The sequence below is a fragment of the Papio anubis genome, chromosome 12 (genome assembly GCF_008728515.1).
Source record: "Papio anubis isolate 15944 chromosome 12, Panubis1.0, whole genome shotgun sequence".
Classification (NCBI taxonomy): Eukaryota; Metazoa; Chordata; class Mammalia; order Primates; family Cercopithecidae; genus Papio; species Papio anubis.
In genome coordinates this window covers 82,061,641-82,075,647 of record NC_044987.1, presented here as the reverse complement: position 1 = coordinate 82,075,647, position 14,007 = coordinate 82,061,641, and the positions used below count along the sequence as shown (strand labels likewise).

Sequence of the window (14,007 nt, the reverse complement as noted above, 5' to 3'; positions counted from 1 at the left end):
AACAAAGCAAAACCAGAAAACCGCACAATGGCCTTAATAGAGTTGGTTAATCTTATTACTCTGGAGGATTCAAGGATTCTTAACACTGAGGCATTGGGCTCTCCATCCTCAAAAACAAGCAATACGGGTTTCAGGAACCTCGTAATGTGAAGGTAATGCTTTCAAATGTCTGGGCACCACAGCTTATTTCTCTCTGTTCATTGCTTTACGGTAAACCTTCTATACAAATTGTCCTCTTATTGGCATTATATTTTCTCATCAGTAGCTGATGTAGAGGCCAGTTACATCACGATGGAAATGAGAGCAGAAGAAAAATTGGTGTCCTAACATTAAGCTTGACACAAAGCATTTTCATAAACAGTCTCCTCACTCCTGGGCTACCCATAATGAACCAAAATGAGACAGCATTAAACTTGCAAAGTTGTCTGTATCAGCTTCATGATTGGTCATTTACTAGCCAATCTTGTACAAATTACTTAGAGTCTTCAACCATCCAATCAAGGAGAAAATTAAAAGAAATTCATGGTTACCAAACTTTGCTGCGCATTAGAATCACCTGGGGTGCTTTTTAAAAATTCCAGTGCCCAGGTTTCACCCTATGGGATTAAATCAGAATGTTAAGGCATGGGATCCAGGTCTCGGTATTATTTTATTGTATTCTTATTTTTGAGAAAGGGTCTCACTTTGTCTCCCAGGCTGGAGTGCAGTGTTGTGATCTCGGCTCACTGCAACTTCAACCTCCTGGACTCAAGTGAACCTGACGTCTCAGCTTCCCAAATAGCTGGGACTACAGGAACCCACCACCATTCCCTGCTAATTTTTTTGTGTTTTTCTTACAGATGGTGTTTCATCATGTTGCCTAGGCTGATCTTGAACTCCTGAGCTCAAGCAATCTGCCTGCCTTGACCCCCACAAACTGCTGAGATTACAGTCATGAACCATCACATCCAGCCCAGCTCTCAGCATTTTTCTTAAAGATGCTCAGGTAATTCCAATGTGCAGCAAAGTTTGGGAGCCACTTAATTAATTAATACCTTCACAGAGCTGCTTTTAAGATTTAAAAAAATAGAGGAAGGTTTTGTATATTATACAATACAGAGTAATATAAAATATCTAAAAAATAAATTCAGTGGCAATACACACATATACACACACACACACACAAACACACACACCCCTTTTATTTTTTCTGTCAGAGTTGCACAAAAGCTTTAACAGTTGCTTTCTGTAGTAAGTTGTCTTCAACATTTTTATTTTTATTTTTTTTATTTTTATTTTTTAGATAGAGTCTTATTCTGTCACCCAGGCTGGAGTGCAATGGTGTGATCTCTACTCACCACAACCTCTACTTCCTGGGTTCAAGCAATTCTCCTGCCTCAGCCTCCTGCGTCGCTGGGATTATAGACATGTGTCATGGTGCTGGGCTAAATTGTTTTAATTTATTTTTTATGTATTTATTTATTTATTTTAGTAGAGATGGGTTTTGGCCAGGTTTGCCAGACTGGTCTCAAACTCCTGATCTCACGTGATCTGCCCACCTCAGCCTCCCAAAGCAAAGTACTGGGATTACATGCATGAGCCACCATGCCTAGTCAACATTATTTTAATATTTTTTATATCTCTTTTCATTCTCTATTAAAAATTAAGTACAATCTCTCTTGTTTTCTTCAAAAAAGTCAAACATCATACTTTCATCAAGTGTTTATAATCACTAGAAAAGAATATTAGAATTAATGTGGAGAAAAGAAATCTGAGTAGTTAGAAATAAAATATATAATTTGTCCAAATTTACTTAGTTCAATGGTACTATTATTTAGAATAAACAAAAAATTACAGTCCAGAAATTTTGATCTAGTATTCTGCCATAATATTTTTGAAAACAAAGATCTATTCAGTAAATCTTTCTTGGCTAGATTTGTGCATTGCCTAATGACACAATTATTTCTCTGCTAAGATTTTAGTCAATACTTTAGATTCATTGAGTTTATATACAACACTCTTTTAATACCATCACTTTTCATAAGCTTTTATTTAATTAGATTCACCAAAAGGATTATGCAATTTATGTCATTAGAGTGCAAATAACACATTACCTAATTAAAAAGAACCCTCTGTACTTTGTTGCTAGTATAGACCTTGATGCATCTGTTCACAATAAATTTTTTAATTACATTCAATTTATAAGCAATTATAAATGTAATCTACCACCTAAGAGTGATTTTTGCATTGGGATCTTTTACCTTTGTGGGCTTGTTAACATCCATGCTCTCCTTGAATTTCTCCTGCACAGTTTCTGCAAGTTGACAGAGCAAGGCACCATTGTCCAACTTCTCCATAAAAGTTTCTGCTGTAATCTCCTTCCCTGAAATGACAAAAAGAAGCATTATAAAAAGAAAATCAAAATGTCAGATTCACACTAAATAAAATATTTGACACAATCTTATTACTAAAATTGCTATTCTAGCTGAGTTACGTATCTGGGATAGGAGCTTACCAGAAATAGTCATTTCTTTGGAATTTTCTATCTTCCGTTGGTTGCAAGAATTTCAGCATTTAATATTTTCATAACATAGTGCTAACTGCATAAAAGTTTTATTTCATATTAAAGGTGGCAAAATGATATCCTGGGTAAAAGAATTCCATCATTTAGTAATCAGGGGGAATGAAAACTAATCAACAAAACTCAAAGAACCAGCTTTACCAGTGATTTCACAATTTGGCCTCCATTAATCATTCCATTCTCATCCTCAATGGCCCATTCAATTACTTTGACCCATAAGGCAGGACACAATGCAGAACAAGTACTTTTTGTTAGGTGTATGTCTGACTACAAGAACAACGTAGGTCTCTCTCTCTCTCAACAGGATTGTACTCTATCACCCAATCTGGAGTGCAGTGGCAGGATCATAGCTCACTGCAGTTTCAAACTCCGGGGGCTCAAACAATCCTCCAGCCTCAGCCTCCAAAAGTACTGGGATTACAGTCATGTAATCTGGGGTGCACCCAGCCAGATCACTTTTCTTTAATTTAAAATAGAGCCATGTATATATTTTTAAAAACCACCATTGGGAACTTTAATAACATGGCCAATATATAAAACCATATCTCTAGATTCTATTGAAATGGTTTTCCTGATTAAAATAACACAGGTAGGCTGGGCACAGTAGCTCAGGCCTGTAATCCCAGAATTTTGGAAGGCCGAGGTAGGTGGATCACTTGAGCTCATGAGTTACAGACCAGCCATGGGGCAACATGGTGAAACCCCATTTCTACAAAAACACAAAAATTAGCCAGTCATGGTGGTGCATGCCTGCAGTCCCAGCTACTTGGGAGGCTGAGGTGGGAGGATGGCTTGGGTCTGGGAGGCAGAGGCTGCAGTGAGGTGAGATCCTGCTACTGCACTGCTTTCTTATAAACTCTTTCAAATCATATCTTTCTCAAAGCCCTCTCCTTTTTTGTTTCCTATTAATCTAAGTTTCAGAATATTCCATTTTCCTGCCTTATGTTTCTGTAAATTATTAGTCAGAAGTCCTACAGATTCAAGCTTCCTTCTATTTCTCATGCCATAACCTTAATAAAAATCTTCATAATGTGATACTTAAACCTCTAGCAACAAGAACAATGGCTATTCTTTCTGTCCTCAGCTTCTCTCTGCAATACATACCATGCTCACTGCTAAAATTAAGATTGCTAAACACCGTCCTCACTGAGGCATTCTCCAGACACCTTTATTGCACAATCCCTAATTTTCTCCTTTACCTGGAATATGAAAACTACTTACATTATTTATAATATTTACTTTCTGTAATTTTGTGAAATAGTTTTCTTATTATTTGAAAATGCGGCCTGGCATGGTGGCTCATGCCTGTAATCCCAGCACTTTGGGAGGCCAAGGTGGGCAGATCACCTGAGATCAGGAGTTCAAGACCAACCTGGCTAACTAGGTGAAACCCTGCCTCTACTAAAAATACAAAAATTAGCCAGGTATGGTGGCGCACGCCTGTAATCCCAGCTACTTGGGAGGATGAGGCAGGAGAATGGCTTGAATCTGGGAGGCGGAAGTTGCAGTGAGCAGAGATCACACCACTGCACCCCAGCCTGGGCGATAGAGTAAGACTCTGTCTCATGAATAAATAAATAAATAAAATCCGGCTGGAACAACAGATGAACCATTTACCATTTAAGTTAAACTCACAATATCTAATATATTTGAATTTCAAGAAACATCTGCTTAAAATGAATTTTTTTTTCCATTTTGGGGGGCAGTCTTAGGGACAAAGAATTACTTTTTAAACGAATGTTCTTTTTCCCCTACTGAGTAGTTCATATTTTGGCCCCCAATTAGAATAATGACTTCTGCAGGTGGAAAAACATCAGTAGCTTTAAATATTCACCACACAGGTAGCCTGTGCAGAACTTTTATTTCAAAACTGTGTGCAGCTCAGTTCAGAAATGACAGTAGCATGCCAAAATACAAAAAGCCAGCATAACAGAATTTGTATTGTGTATTCATCATATTGGCCTTCATTTTCCTTTTCTTTTCTTTTTTTTTTTTTTTCAACAGAAAGTGACTAGCCACAGCCTGGAGTGCAGTGGCACAATCTCAGCTTTATTGCCGAAATCTATTGCTAGGCTGGAGTGCAGTGGCATGATCTCGGCTCACTGCAACCTCTGCCTCCCAAGTAGCTGGGACTACAGGCATATGCCACCATGCCCAGCTAATTTTTATATTTTTAGTAGAGACAGGGTTTCACCATGTTGGCTCCGATGGTCTCGATTTCTTGACCTAGTGCTCTGCCCACCTCAGCCTCCCAAAGTGCTGGGATTACAGGCATGAGCTGCCACGCCAGGCTGCATTTTTTAATAATAACAAAATTATTTCACAAAATTACAGAAAGTAAATATTAGAAATAATTTTCTTAATTATAGTGTTATTCAAATAAATTTAAATTTTAAGATAAGATAAACTTTAAATTGTTGAATTATTTCTTTACACATTACTTGCAAGATTTTCCATTTTTAATAGATCTTTATATATTTTTATTTCATTAAATTCTATGGCAATTTGAAGATTCTATTCATAATTTTAAGTTATAAGATGTTTACAATATACTTAAAAGAACACGTAAATCATAAAAAGAAAAAAATTGCTTTCATTAAAAACCCATTAACAAAAGGTATGATTTTTACTTTTTATGCATTATATCTTTTTAGTTATCCTGTTTTTCATGAATACTTGTAAAAAGAATTTTACATTGAACATCTGTATCTAATGAAAAATATATTAGGTGTCAGCTTTCAATTCTGTACATTTTATAGCTCTGAAAGGTGAGTTTTTTTTGGCTAAAACAGACTATTACATACTTTATAGTTGAAATGTACTGCCTCAAATGAAGAAAAAATACAAGTCTGAGACTTTTATAAATAACTTCATGTGTAACATATTTTCCTTCCAATGATTAAAAATCATTAAATATATACTTTATGATTACAATCACTGTGTGATTGTAAGAAATCAGTTATAATCTTTATATGGGGATGATATATTATCTAGTTCTTTATTGCATTAATATTAATAATATCAACAGTATTTTTTTCAAAAAACAATACAATATAAAAGTAGTTGAATTTATCTCTGGCAAATTCTTAAGAACAGGCTATGTAGAAATAATTACAATTTCTCAAGTAAAAGTCATACATAGGTAAATATCTCTGTTAAACAGAATCAGATCTTCTGTAATTTAAATTGTGCACCTGGTTTAACACATCAGACTACACGTACTGGAAACAGTGTGATTTTAGCACCAGAAAATCATTTCTTCCCTAACCCTAGCATTTCATTGTGGTTGGTGTTTGCAGGGAAAGAAAGAACAATAAATAGATACAATTAAAGTATGTTAAAGTCCTGACCAGTGCTGGTCCATAAAGCCATTGGTTTGAACATTAATCTAGCGTATCCTAGTCTAGAAGTAATAGTTTTGCTTCCTGAATTTATAATTGTGATATTTAATCTTCACATGATTAATTTAGTCAAGAATGACAACTTGCCAGTAGATCAAAATCAGGAAATTTGATTAAATATTGTGGCTAGTCGCTTTCTGTTAAAACATTATAGCTCAAAGGTGGGATATAAACATCTGCCTGAAATCTTTTGCCAGGCAACTATAATCAACATGCACGCACATACACATCATTGTATTCCTCCCAGAAATATGTTTGCCATAACTTTTGTAAAGATTTACATATCAGTCTATAAAGTGTTTTAGACTGGGGCCACCTGGAAAAAAATAATCCTTTTAATCTTCTAAGTTGCTGAGAAAGAATGTTTTCTTCCCAATAAATTAGCAGTATTAAATTTCTAAAGAATTCTAATAATAATATTTAACAGTTGAGTTATTATTATATGTCAAGTACTGTTCTAAGCATTTTACATGAATTAATGCATTTAATCTTCTCAAGAAAACTGTGAAGTGGGTGCTACTATATATCCATTTTACAGATGATGAAACAGATGTATAGATTAAGTAACCTGCCTCAGGTCATCTAATTCGCGGGCAGAGGAACTTGGCTCTTTGGCAATTTAGGTTCAGAGTTTATGCTTTTAGCCACTATGCTTGACTACTTAAATATTTGCTGAATACACAAATGACTATTTTCCATGACAATGAATTATCCCTCTTGCAGTTGTCTTTTTCTATGTAGAAACACCACAGAAACCTCTTTAGGAAAAAAAGAGAAAAAAAATAAAAGCTTGGGGTTGAAGATTGTGGTGCTGAAAAATGAATAGCAACCCACCTTGTAGGTTGGAGAATGACTAACAATATCATTCAGGCAAGTTCTGGTACTTGGCATGATTCACTGAAGAAGAAAGTTGGTATATTTTTAATCCCTAAAGATGATCCAGATACTATCAAATTCTATTTTCATCCCCACTGTACCTCTCAATACAAATATATTTTTCTAACTGGAGAATTCAAAGTGGTTCATATGCTGTCTACAGTTTCAAGGTTGTAAGATAGGAAACAGTTCATTATATGCAAAATTCCTAGACCAGCACCTGCTTCACACTAATTTTCAAGTGTCTACCCTGAATTTACATCAAAAAATATAAAGCTGGTTCTGCTGCACAAATCACATACAAAATTAGGATAACTGCTCTGAAAGGTGTCAACTTGTGAACATGAAGGTGATTCTGTAAGCTTTTGAACTAACACAAGATACCACCTGTCCTACGGAATTTTTGTTGGCTATACCAAGAATATGAGAACCCTGCAGAATAAGTATCTGGCAAAAGGGCCACAAGAAAAAAGAAAAGCAAGCTGTTCCAAACTCATTAGATAGTAGCTGTATTTGACAGCAGCAACCCTAATAAATAGGTGCTTAAATGTTTAATGCTGAAAATTTTATTTTTTAAGAATAACTGAAAATAATGAAATGTTACATATTGCTTGTATTAAGTAGAAAACAACTGCATTTTATTTGTAGGCATGCACAAAGCTCAGAGAGGGGGAAAATCACCATGATATCAACTGTCAATGCATTTTCTAAATATCAGTAAAATCAATTCAGCATAACTTGATTTTTAATATATCTGATGATGTATTCGAAGTCCCTGCATTATCCAAACACATATGCCTATATCCTAAAGATCTATAAGCTTTAAGAACAATTTTAATTTATTTGATGTTTAACAACTATAATCCTTTCTTTGAAATACACTCCCATGTAATTTATACAGCATTAGACAAATATTAATTGAAAATAAAGGCAAGCCATCATTTTCAATTAAAAATACATATGAAATAGACAATTTGAGAACATTTATTTTAGTATATAATCAAAGCCAAGCCAGTAATATTCTTCAAAAGTCCATCAATAATTATAAAAGTAGTAGAATATGCCTAATGTATTTGAATAATGGGTGGTTGCCATAATCCAGGACTGTTAATGTAATAACATGCTGTTTGCTCACAATGACAATTAAAAATTTCCCCAAGCTTTATTTACATATGCAATTCATGTTCTAATATACCCCAAGGGCATAGTTAAATAACAGATTAGCAATATTTGGTTCATGAGCAAAAATAGCAAAAGACCTAAAATAAAAATAAAATGTGTATATTTAATGTCAATAGGCAACAATGGCTGAAGAAACTTTTTATAAAGAAAGACGATAAGATCTTCATGACTGTTTTGCTGTCTTTTTTGAATGTTGGTCACAAAACTGCTCCGTGGTGCCAGCCATTATTCAAAAACATGCTAGGACTGCAAAGAGTATTTTCTACAAGATCAGTAGATATATCCAAGGATATGTAAATAGTCAGTAAATATTACATGATAATCTTCTTGTTAATTAATGTGTGCTACCCCCTAGATAAATCCCAGCAACTATAAATTATTTATTCATTTTAACCAGTTAACATCACAAGACAGCTGGTATTTTATATTCTAATATATAAATTTCAGTTAGCTTAAAAGTTTGCAGTTGATGTTTTAATCCTATGCCTAGGAATTTAAAATGATATTTATTATTATTACTGATTAAGTAAGTATATTTCTGGGAAATGACAGTATAATACATATATACATTACATGAATATGAACATTGGTTTATGAACTAATAAAATCACTTTCTTCTCCATCGAATCATTTTGATCCATCAAAATACCAGAATATAAATGGAGTATTCTTCAAGGAACCATATTTTTAATAGACAGTTTATATGTACGATCAGAAATATCTGAATTTAGAACATCATTAATACTCCTTTTGAAAAACATAAAAGGAAAAAAATTACATTTTAGACAAGCATACTAGAAATAAGGAGAAAAATCTTTCCACAAGTAAACTCTAATGGCACAACAGCAACATCTAATTAAAAGCTTTAATTTAACATGTAAATTTCTCAGTTAGGAATTCAGAGGAGATATATCAATTCTGAAGTTACTTTCAAGACATTTTCTTTTTATGTTTTTTACTTTGTATCTCTTTCAAGTAGATAAAAAGCAAGACTTGAAAAAGAGTGGCATAATAAAAATCTGCAAATATTTCTGAAGTGACAAAACAGCCAATAATAAATTATTTTAAAATATACTTTAATTGCTCTATTTCCAAAGTATGTGAGTACTAAATGTACCTAAGTGTAAGAAAAATATCTTCTAACATAACCATAAATTTATTCTTTCCCTCCTTATTATCACCATTCTAGTACACAATGCATTTTTCTACCTCCAAATGTTTTACCACTTTTTAATAATCTCAAGTTATTAGTCCACTTATCAAATCGCGATGAGAATATTGACTTGAAGTCTATTATCTGTCTACTTTGTATGAACTGAAGTCAATTCAAAGGTTAAACTTTACTGTATCTTGAGATTCTTTTAGGATTCCTTTTCTGAGAAAATTTCACAAGTCATCAATTGCATTTGTGTTATAACTACTAACATTAAAAAAGTCTTAATTTGAAGGAAAAAAGTCATTCATTTATGTAAATCTCCTCCCTGTTTATGTATATTGATGACTCTCTCAACTACCCCAAACTGGGTCTCGAGAGATGGATTTCCTAAAACTCAGACTTTGGGATCTGGAAAGGACATTAGAGATCATCTACTTCAATCCCTTCATTTTATGGTTGAAGACACTGAGCCCAGAAAAGATGGCTGAGTGACTTTGGGCAAGTTTCTTACCAAGTAGCAGAGCCAGAACCAGAGGCCAGGTCTCCTGACACCCAGTTAGGAGCCAGGTCTCCTGACTTTTAATCCAAGGATCTTTCCATTACAAACACTGACTCTCTATTCTTTGAGGCTGTCTTGGGCTGCTCACACTCATCAAGCTGCCTTATAAATTACCACACTCACTAAATAAAATGCCTTTGATGACAAGTCATAGGACATTATAGCATACCTTTATAAGCAGGCTATACTCTAATTAATCACACTCTTCCTCTGTTTAGAACATCTCAATGGTTTCTCATAGATCATACTGTAAATTATAAGCTCCTTAATATGATCTTCAAAGTAATATATGATCCAGCCATAACATGTCTCATGAAACTCTCTTTCTATTTCTTTTCTGTTGAAACTAGACTTGCTTCATTTCTTGCAATGTACCAAGCTCCTTCCTACCTCAATACATGCCCTTCCCTCCTTGCAAAGGCTCTTACCCCATGTTTGGTCTGGCTAGCTATTAATCTTAGTTCTCAGTTTAAATATACATTCCCATAAGGAAGATTTCCCAATCCCTCTGATCCTTTGCCCTACTCCTACCTCAATTTACATTTTAATTGCAACTTGTATCTTTTAGTGTTTATAACAAGTAATAGATTATACATTCAATTACTTATTTACTGTGTCTTTTTTGCTAATCTACTCTAAGCTTTGCAAGAATAGGTACTACATCTATTCTTAATCACTATCTTCCAGTACCTAGATGACTGTCTGGAACACAATAATCATAATAGTTATTATTTACTGCTTGATTATGTGCCATACCTTCTTCTAAAGGCAATTTTCTCATTCAAACCCCCAACAATCCCATAAGGTCGGTTTATTATGGTATTTATTTTATAGATTATATAACCAAGACACAGTGCAATAAGACACGTGCCCAGTATCACATAGTAAGTGATAAAACCAAGATTTGAATTGAAGCATTCTTATTCCAGAGTCGATGTTTTTACCAATGCTTATGCTGCTGCACACTCAAATGTTTGTTGGACAAAAATGAAAAAAAATATGCACAAAATCAAATTTTCACTGAACTATATATGTAGTATAATAACAAAAACAGTATAGTGTTTACTAGGACCAGATACTGTTCAAAGTACTATACGTATTTTAATCATTCACTCCCACAGCAGCCCTACAAAGTAGTTAGTACTGTTATTACCACTGTACAGATGAGGAAAATGAGGCACAAGAGAGGTAAGTAACTTGCCCAAGATCACACTGCTACCAAGTGGCAGAGCTGGGGTTCAAACACAGGCAGTCTATTTCCAGAGCCTGTACTCTTAACTTTTATTCTATACTACCACACTTGTGATTGCCTACATCGGAAAACTGATAGCTCAAATTTAATAATTAATTACTAATACAGCAATCATTAGTGAACCCAAAAAAAACAGAAGAGAGAGAAAAATCCATCTGTTTAGGCTTAAATAACTCCCACTCCTTGATGGAGATAAAAGGTCCTCTGCATGAATGAATTGCTGAAAGGTGTAGCCCCTTCCTTCTGGAGGAGAGACTTCCATAGCAGTGTAAAGGGTCTTTCTGGGGAGTGTCTTCTTTTTCTGACCTCACTATTTGTTGGTGAAGGGTACAATTTGCATACCCATATTCAGTAGCCTTGGTTAGACTACAGAGTTGCCAAAATTATGTGCACACCATGAAGAAAAACGAAACATAGGATAAAGAAATCCTAGGATAAAGACTAAAAAATAAATAAATACAAAAGCCATGCAAAAATCCAGAGCCATGGAGAGAAAGCAAAACTCTGATAAAATGTGCTAAACCCCTGCCAAAAATTGCTAAAATTTCAGATGGACGGGGTGCACCTTCCTAAGCTCTTTAGTTTCATTAGCTAGAAAATGAGATAACAACTCTTACCTTGACAGATTCTTTAAATAATAAAATAGTGTTGATGAAATCTCCCCTACAAATGATAAAGCTGATTGCAAGTTCTATGTTTACTCAATGCTGAAATCTTATATCTTATAAAGTCTACAGGGATCTTTTTTCTCACATTTAAACTAAATTTATTCTCTGTAAAAAACGTAGTGGAAATAGTGTTGCTATATATGATGATCCTTTAAATATGCGATTCTATTTTTCACATAGTTGAAATTTTATCCTGTGAATATGAAAGCACAACAGCAACAAAAGGAGAGGCATCTTTACCAGGAGGTAGCATGAGGTCAGTGAAAGTACTGTTAGACTAGACCTTAAAAACAAAAGCAAATGGAAAAGAAAAATTTTAGTTCAGGGTTAGATGATTCCAGTCAGCTCATTTGGAAAAAGGATACATGATTTTGTTCCTGAGTTTGAGTATTCAGCAGTTTTAGAAGGTGTGCTGTAAAAGTAGGGCAAAGAAATCCAGATTTAGAAGCCAGATTTTACAGACACTGTGGCCTGTGTACAATGTCAAAAGAATAGGTCAAATTGGTCAGCTGCATGAAACAAAAGCCAAAAATAAATCAGACCAGCATATAGATAAAATAAGCAATCTGACCACATATTTCCACATTTGAGTGCATCATATTGGAATTACTAAGCACAGTTAATGTGACAGACATTGGGAAATTCATTAAAATTTTCCACCTGCCTCAGGTTTCCCCAGTGCAAATGCCAAATAGTAAAAGTCTTTCTTTCCAAGGTGCTATCACATGCTTAGGTGAAGGACACTACAGGAGGAAAAATAAAACAAAAACTGTTATCTTTGATCACAAAATGAGATCTTATAACCTTACCTAATAGATTGGTTAACCACAAGGCCAGATCTTCTTTCATTGGTAGCAAATTAGCTTCATGTCTGCTGGCTAGCCATTGGCTATACTGATGCATATCAGAGAGGCCAGGTCCACTGCGTACCTTTGGGCTCAGAGCAGTGCACATTATTTATCCACTTGTAATACCTGTTTTGGAAACAAAAGAGCAATTGCTTTTTATACAGACTTCTCTCACTAAAATGTTGTCATCATGACATTATAATGAACTGAATCTATGGGCTTTTTGATGACAGATCAGTTTGTTAATTATTAAACCCCATGAAACACTATTTGCTTTATCTGTACTGGCCCTCTCACTTTTGGCCAACCACTTAGCAGGAAAACAGCAGTAATCAAAGGTCAAATAGAAAATCAAACAAGAAGCTCCAAGTTTGTATGAAACAATATACTTGGAAAGAGCCAGCTTCTAAGCAAGAAACTCCACTTATTGAAACACAAAAAAAATGTTAAAATGTTAGTGTCCAGTTTGTTAGCTCCTATTGTTTGGCTACTATTTAAAACCATAGATTTTCACCAAATTTTATGAACTGAACACTAGCAATGACAGCATTTGTACAACTCACTGTAAACACATGATCATTACCTTTAATATTGTAGCCTAAAATGTTAAGCAAATCACTTCCTTTTCGGAGACGGCCAAGCAATCATGGACTCACAATTTAGAGAACTGGGTAAAAAGCGGGGGAAGAGGTACACCCAAAGACTCTCTACCACACTTCTCTCTTACAGTCAAAGGAACCAAAAAAAAAAAAAAAAAAAAAAAAAAAAAAAGAGATGGAGAGAGGATAAGTGACTTCACCAAGATCATATAGCTAGGTCATGACAGAACTAGTCTTGAACCTGAGTCTTCATATTCCCAAGACCACTACCCTTTCTGTAATGACACATTTTTACAAAACGGAATAGTTAAGAACCCATATTGATGATAACCCAAGAACTGCACCATAGTTCTAACAAATGCTGCCAGAGGTGTTTGTTTGTCCTCTGCTATCGCTACAATAATCTCTTTCTCTTTCTTGCTTTTTATCTTTCCACTGTATTTGTTTTACATGCAGGGTTTTGTTTGAAATTATCTTTAGAGTAGAAGTACTTAAATATGTTACACCTATAAAAAGAAGGATGCTTTCATTAACTTGACCATATTGTGAAGTAGTGCAATCCCCCACTTGGGTTGTAGAAAAGGTATTTGAATATATAGTTGGCCTTGAATATAGCATTTTGGTTTATTTGTTTGTTTGTTTTGTATTTTTTAGTGGAGATGGGGCTTAATCATGTTGGCTAGGCTGGTCTTGAACTCCTGACCTCAAGTGATACACCTATCTTGGCCTCCCAAAATGCTGAGATTACAGGCGTGAGCCACCATGCCCAGACAGACTATAGCACTTTTGTATGCATTATTTATAGGATGTAAGACTACAGAAGAACTAATGAAGCAGTTAATATAATAGTCATAATGTTTAACAACATGTAGGATTCTACTCTGTATATAAATATGCTTATGAAAT

At 34.5% G+C, this 14,007-nt stretch overlaps 1 protein-coding gene across 3 annotated transcripts in view; it reads right to left on the bottom strand.

Moving 5' to 3' along the window:
* GAS2 (growth arrest specific 2) overlaps positions 1 to 14,007 on the bottom strand; it is a 174,895-nt gene that overhangs the window by 120,653 nt on the left and 40,235 nt on the right. For 2 of the 3 annotated variants that reach the window (XM_021925950.2, XM_003910117.4), the window contains exons 2-3: positions 12,464 to 12,628; positions 2,241 to 2,362 (exon numbers count right to left, since the gene is read on the bottom strand). In XM_021925950.2, coding sequence (XP_021781642.1) covers positions 2,241 to 2,362; positions 12,464 to 12,608 — 267 coding nt within the window. In that variant the 5' untranslated portion in view covers positions 12,609 to 12,628. Of the gene's footprint in view, positions 1 to 2,240; positions 2,363 to 12,463; positions 13,256 to 14,007 lie in introns of those variants that run through there. The other variant, XM_031653386.1, reaches the window with a different exon arrangement.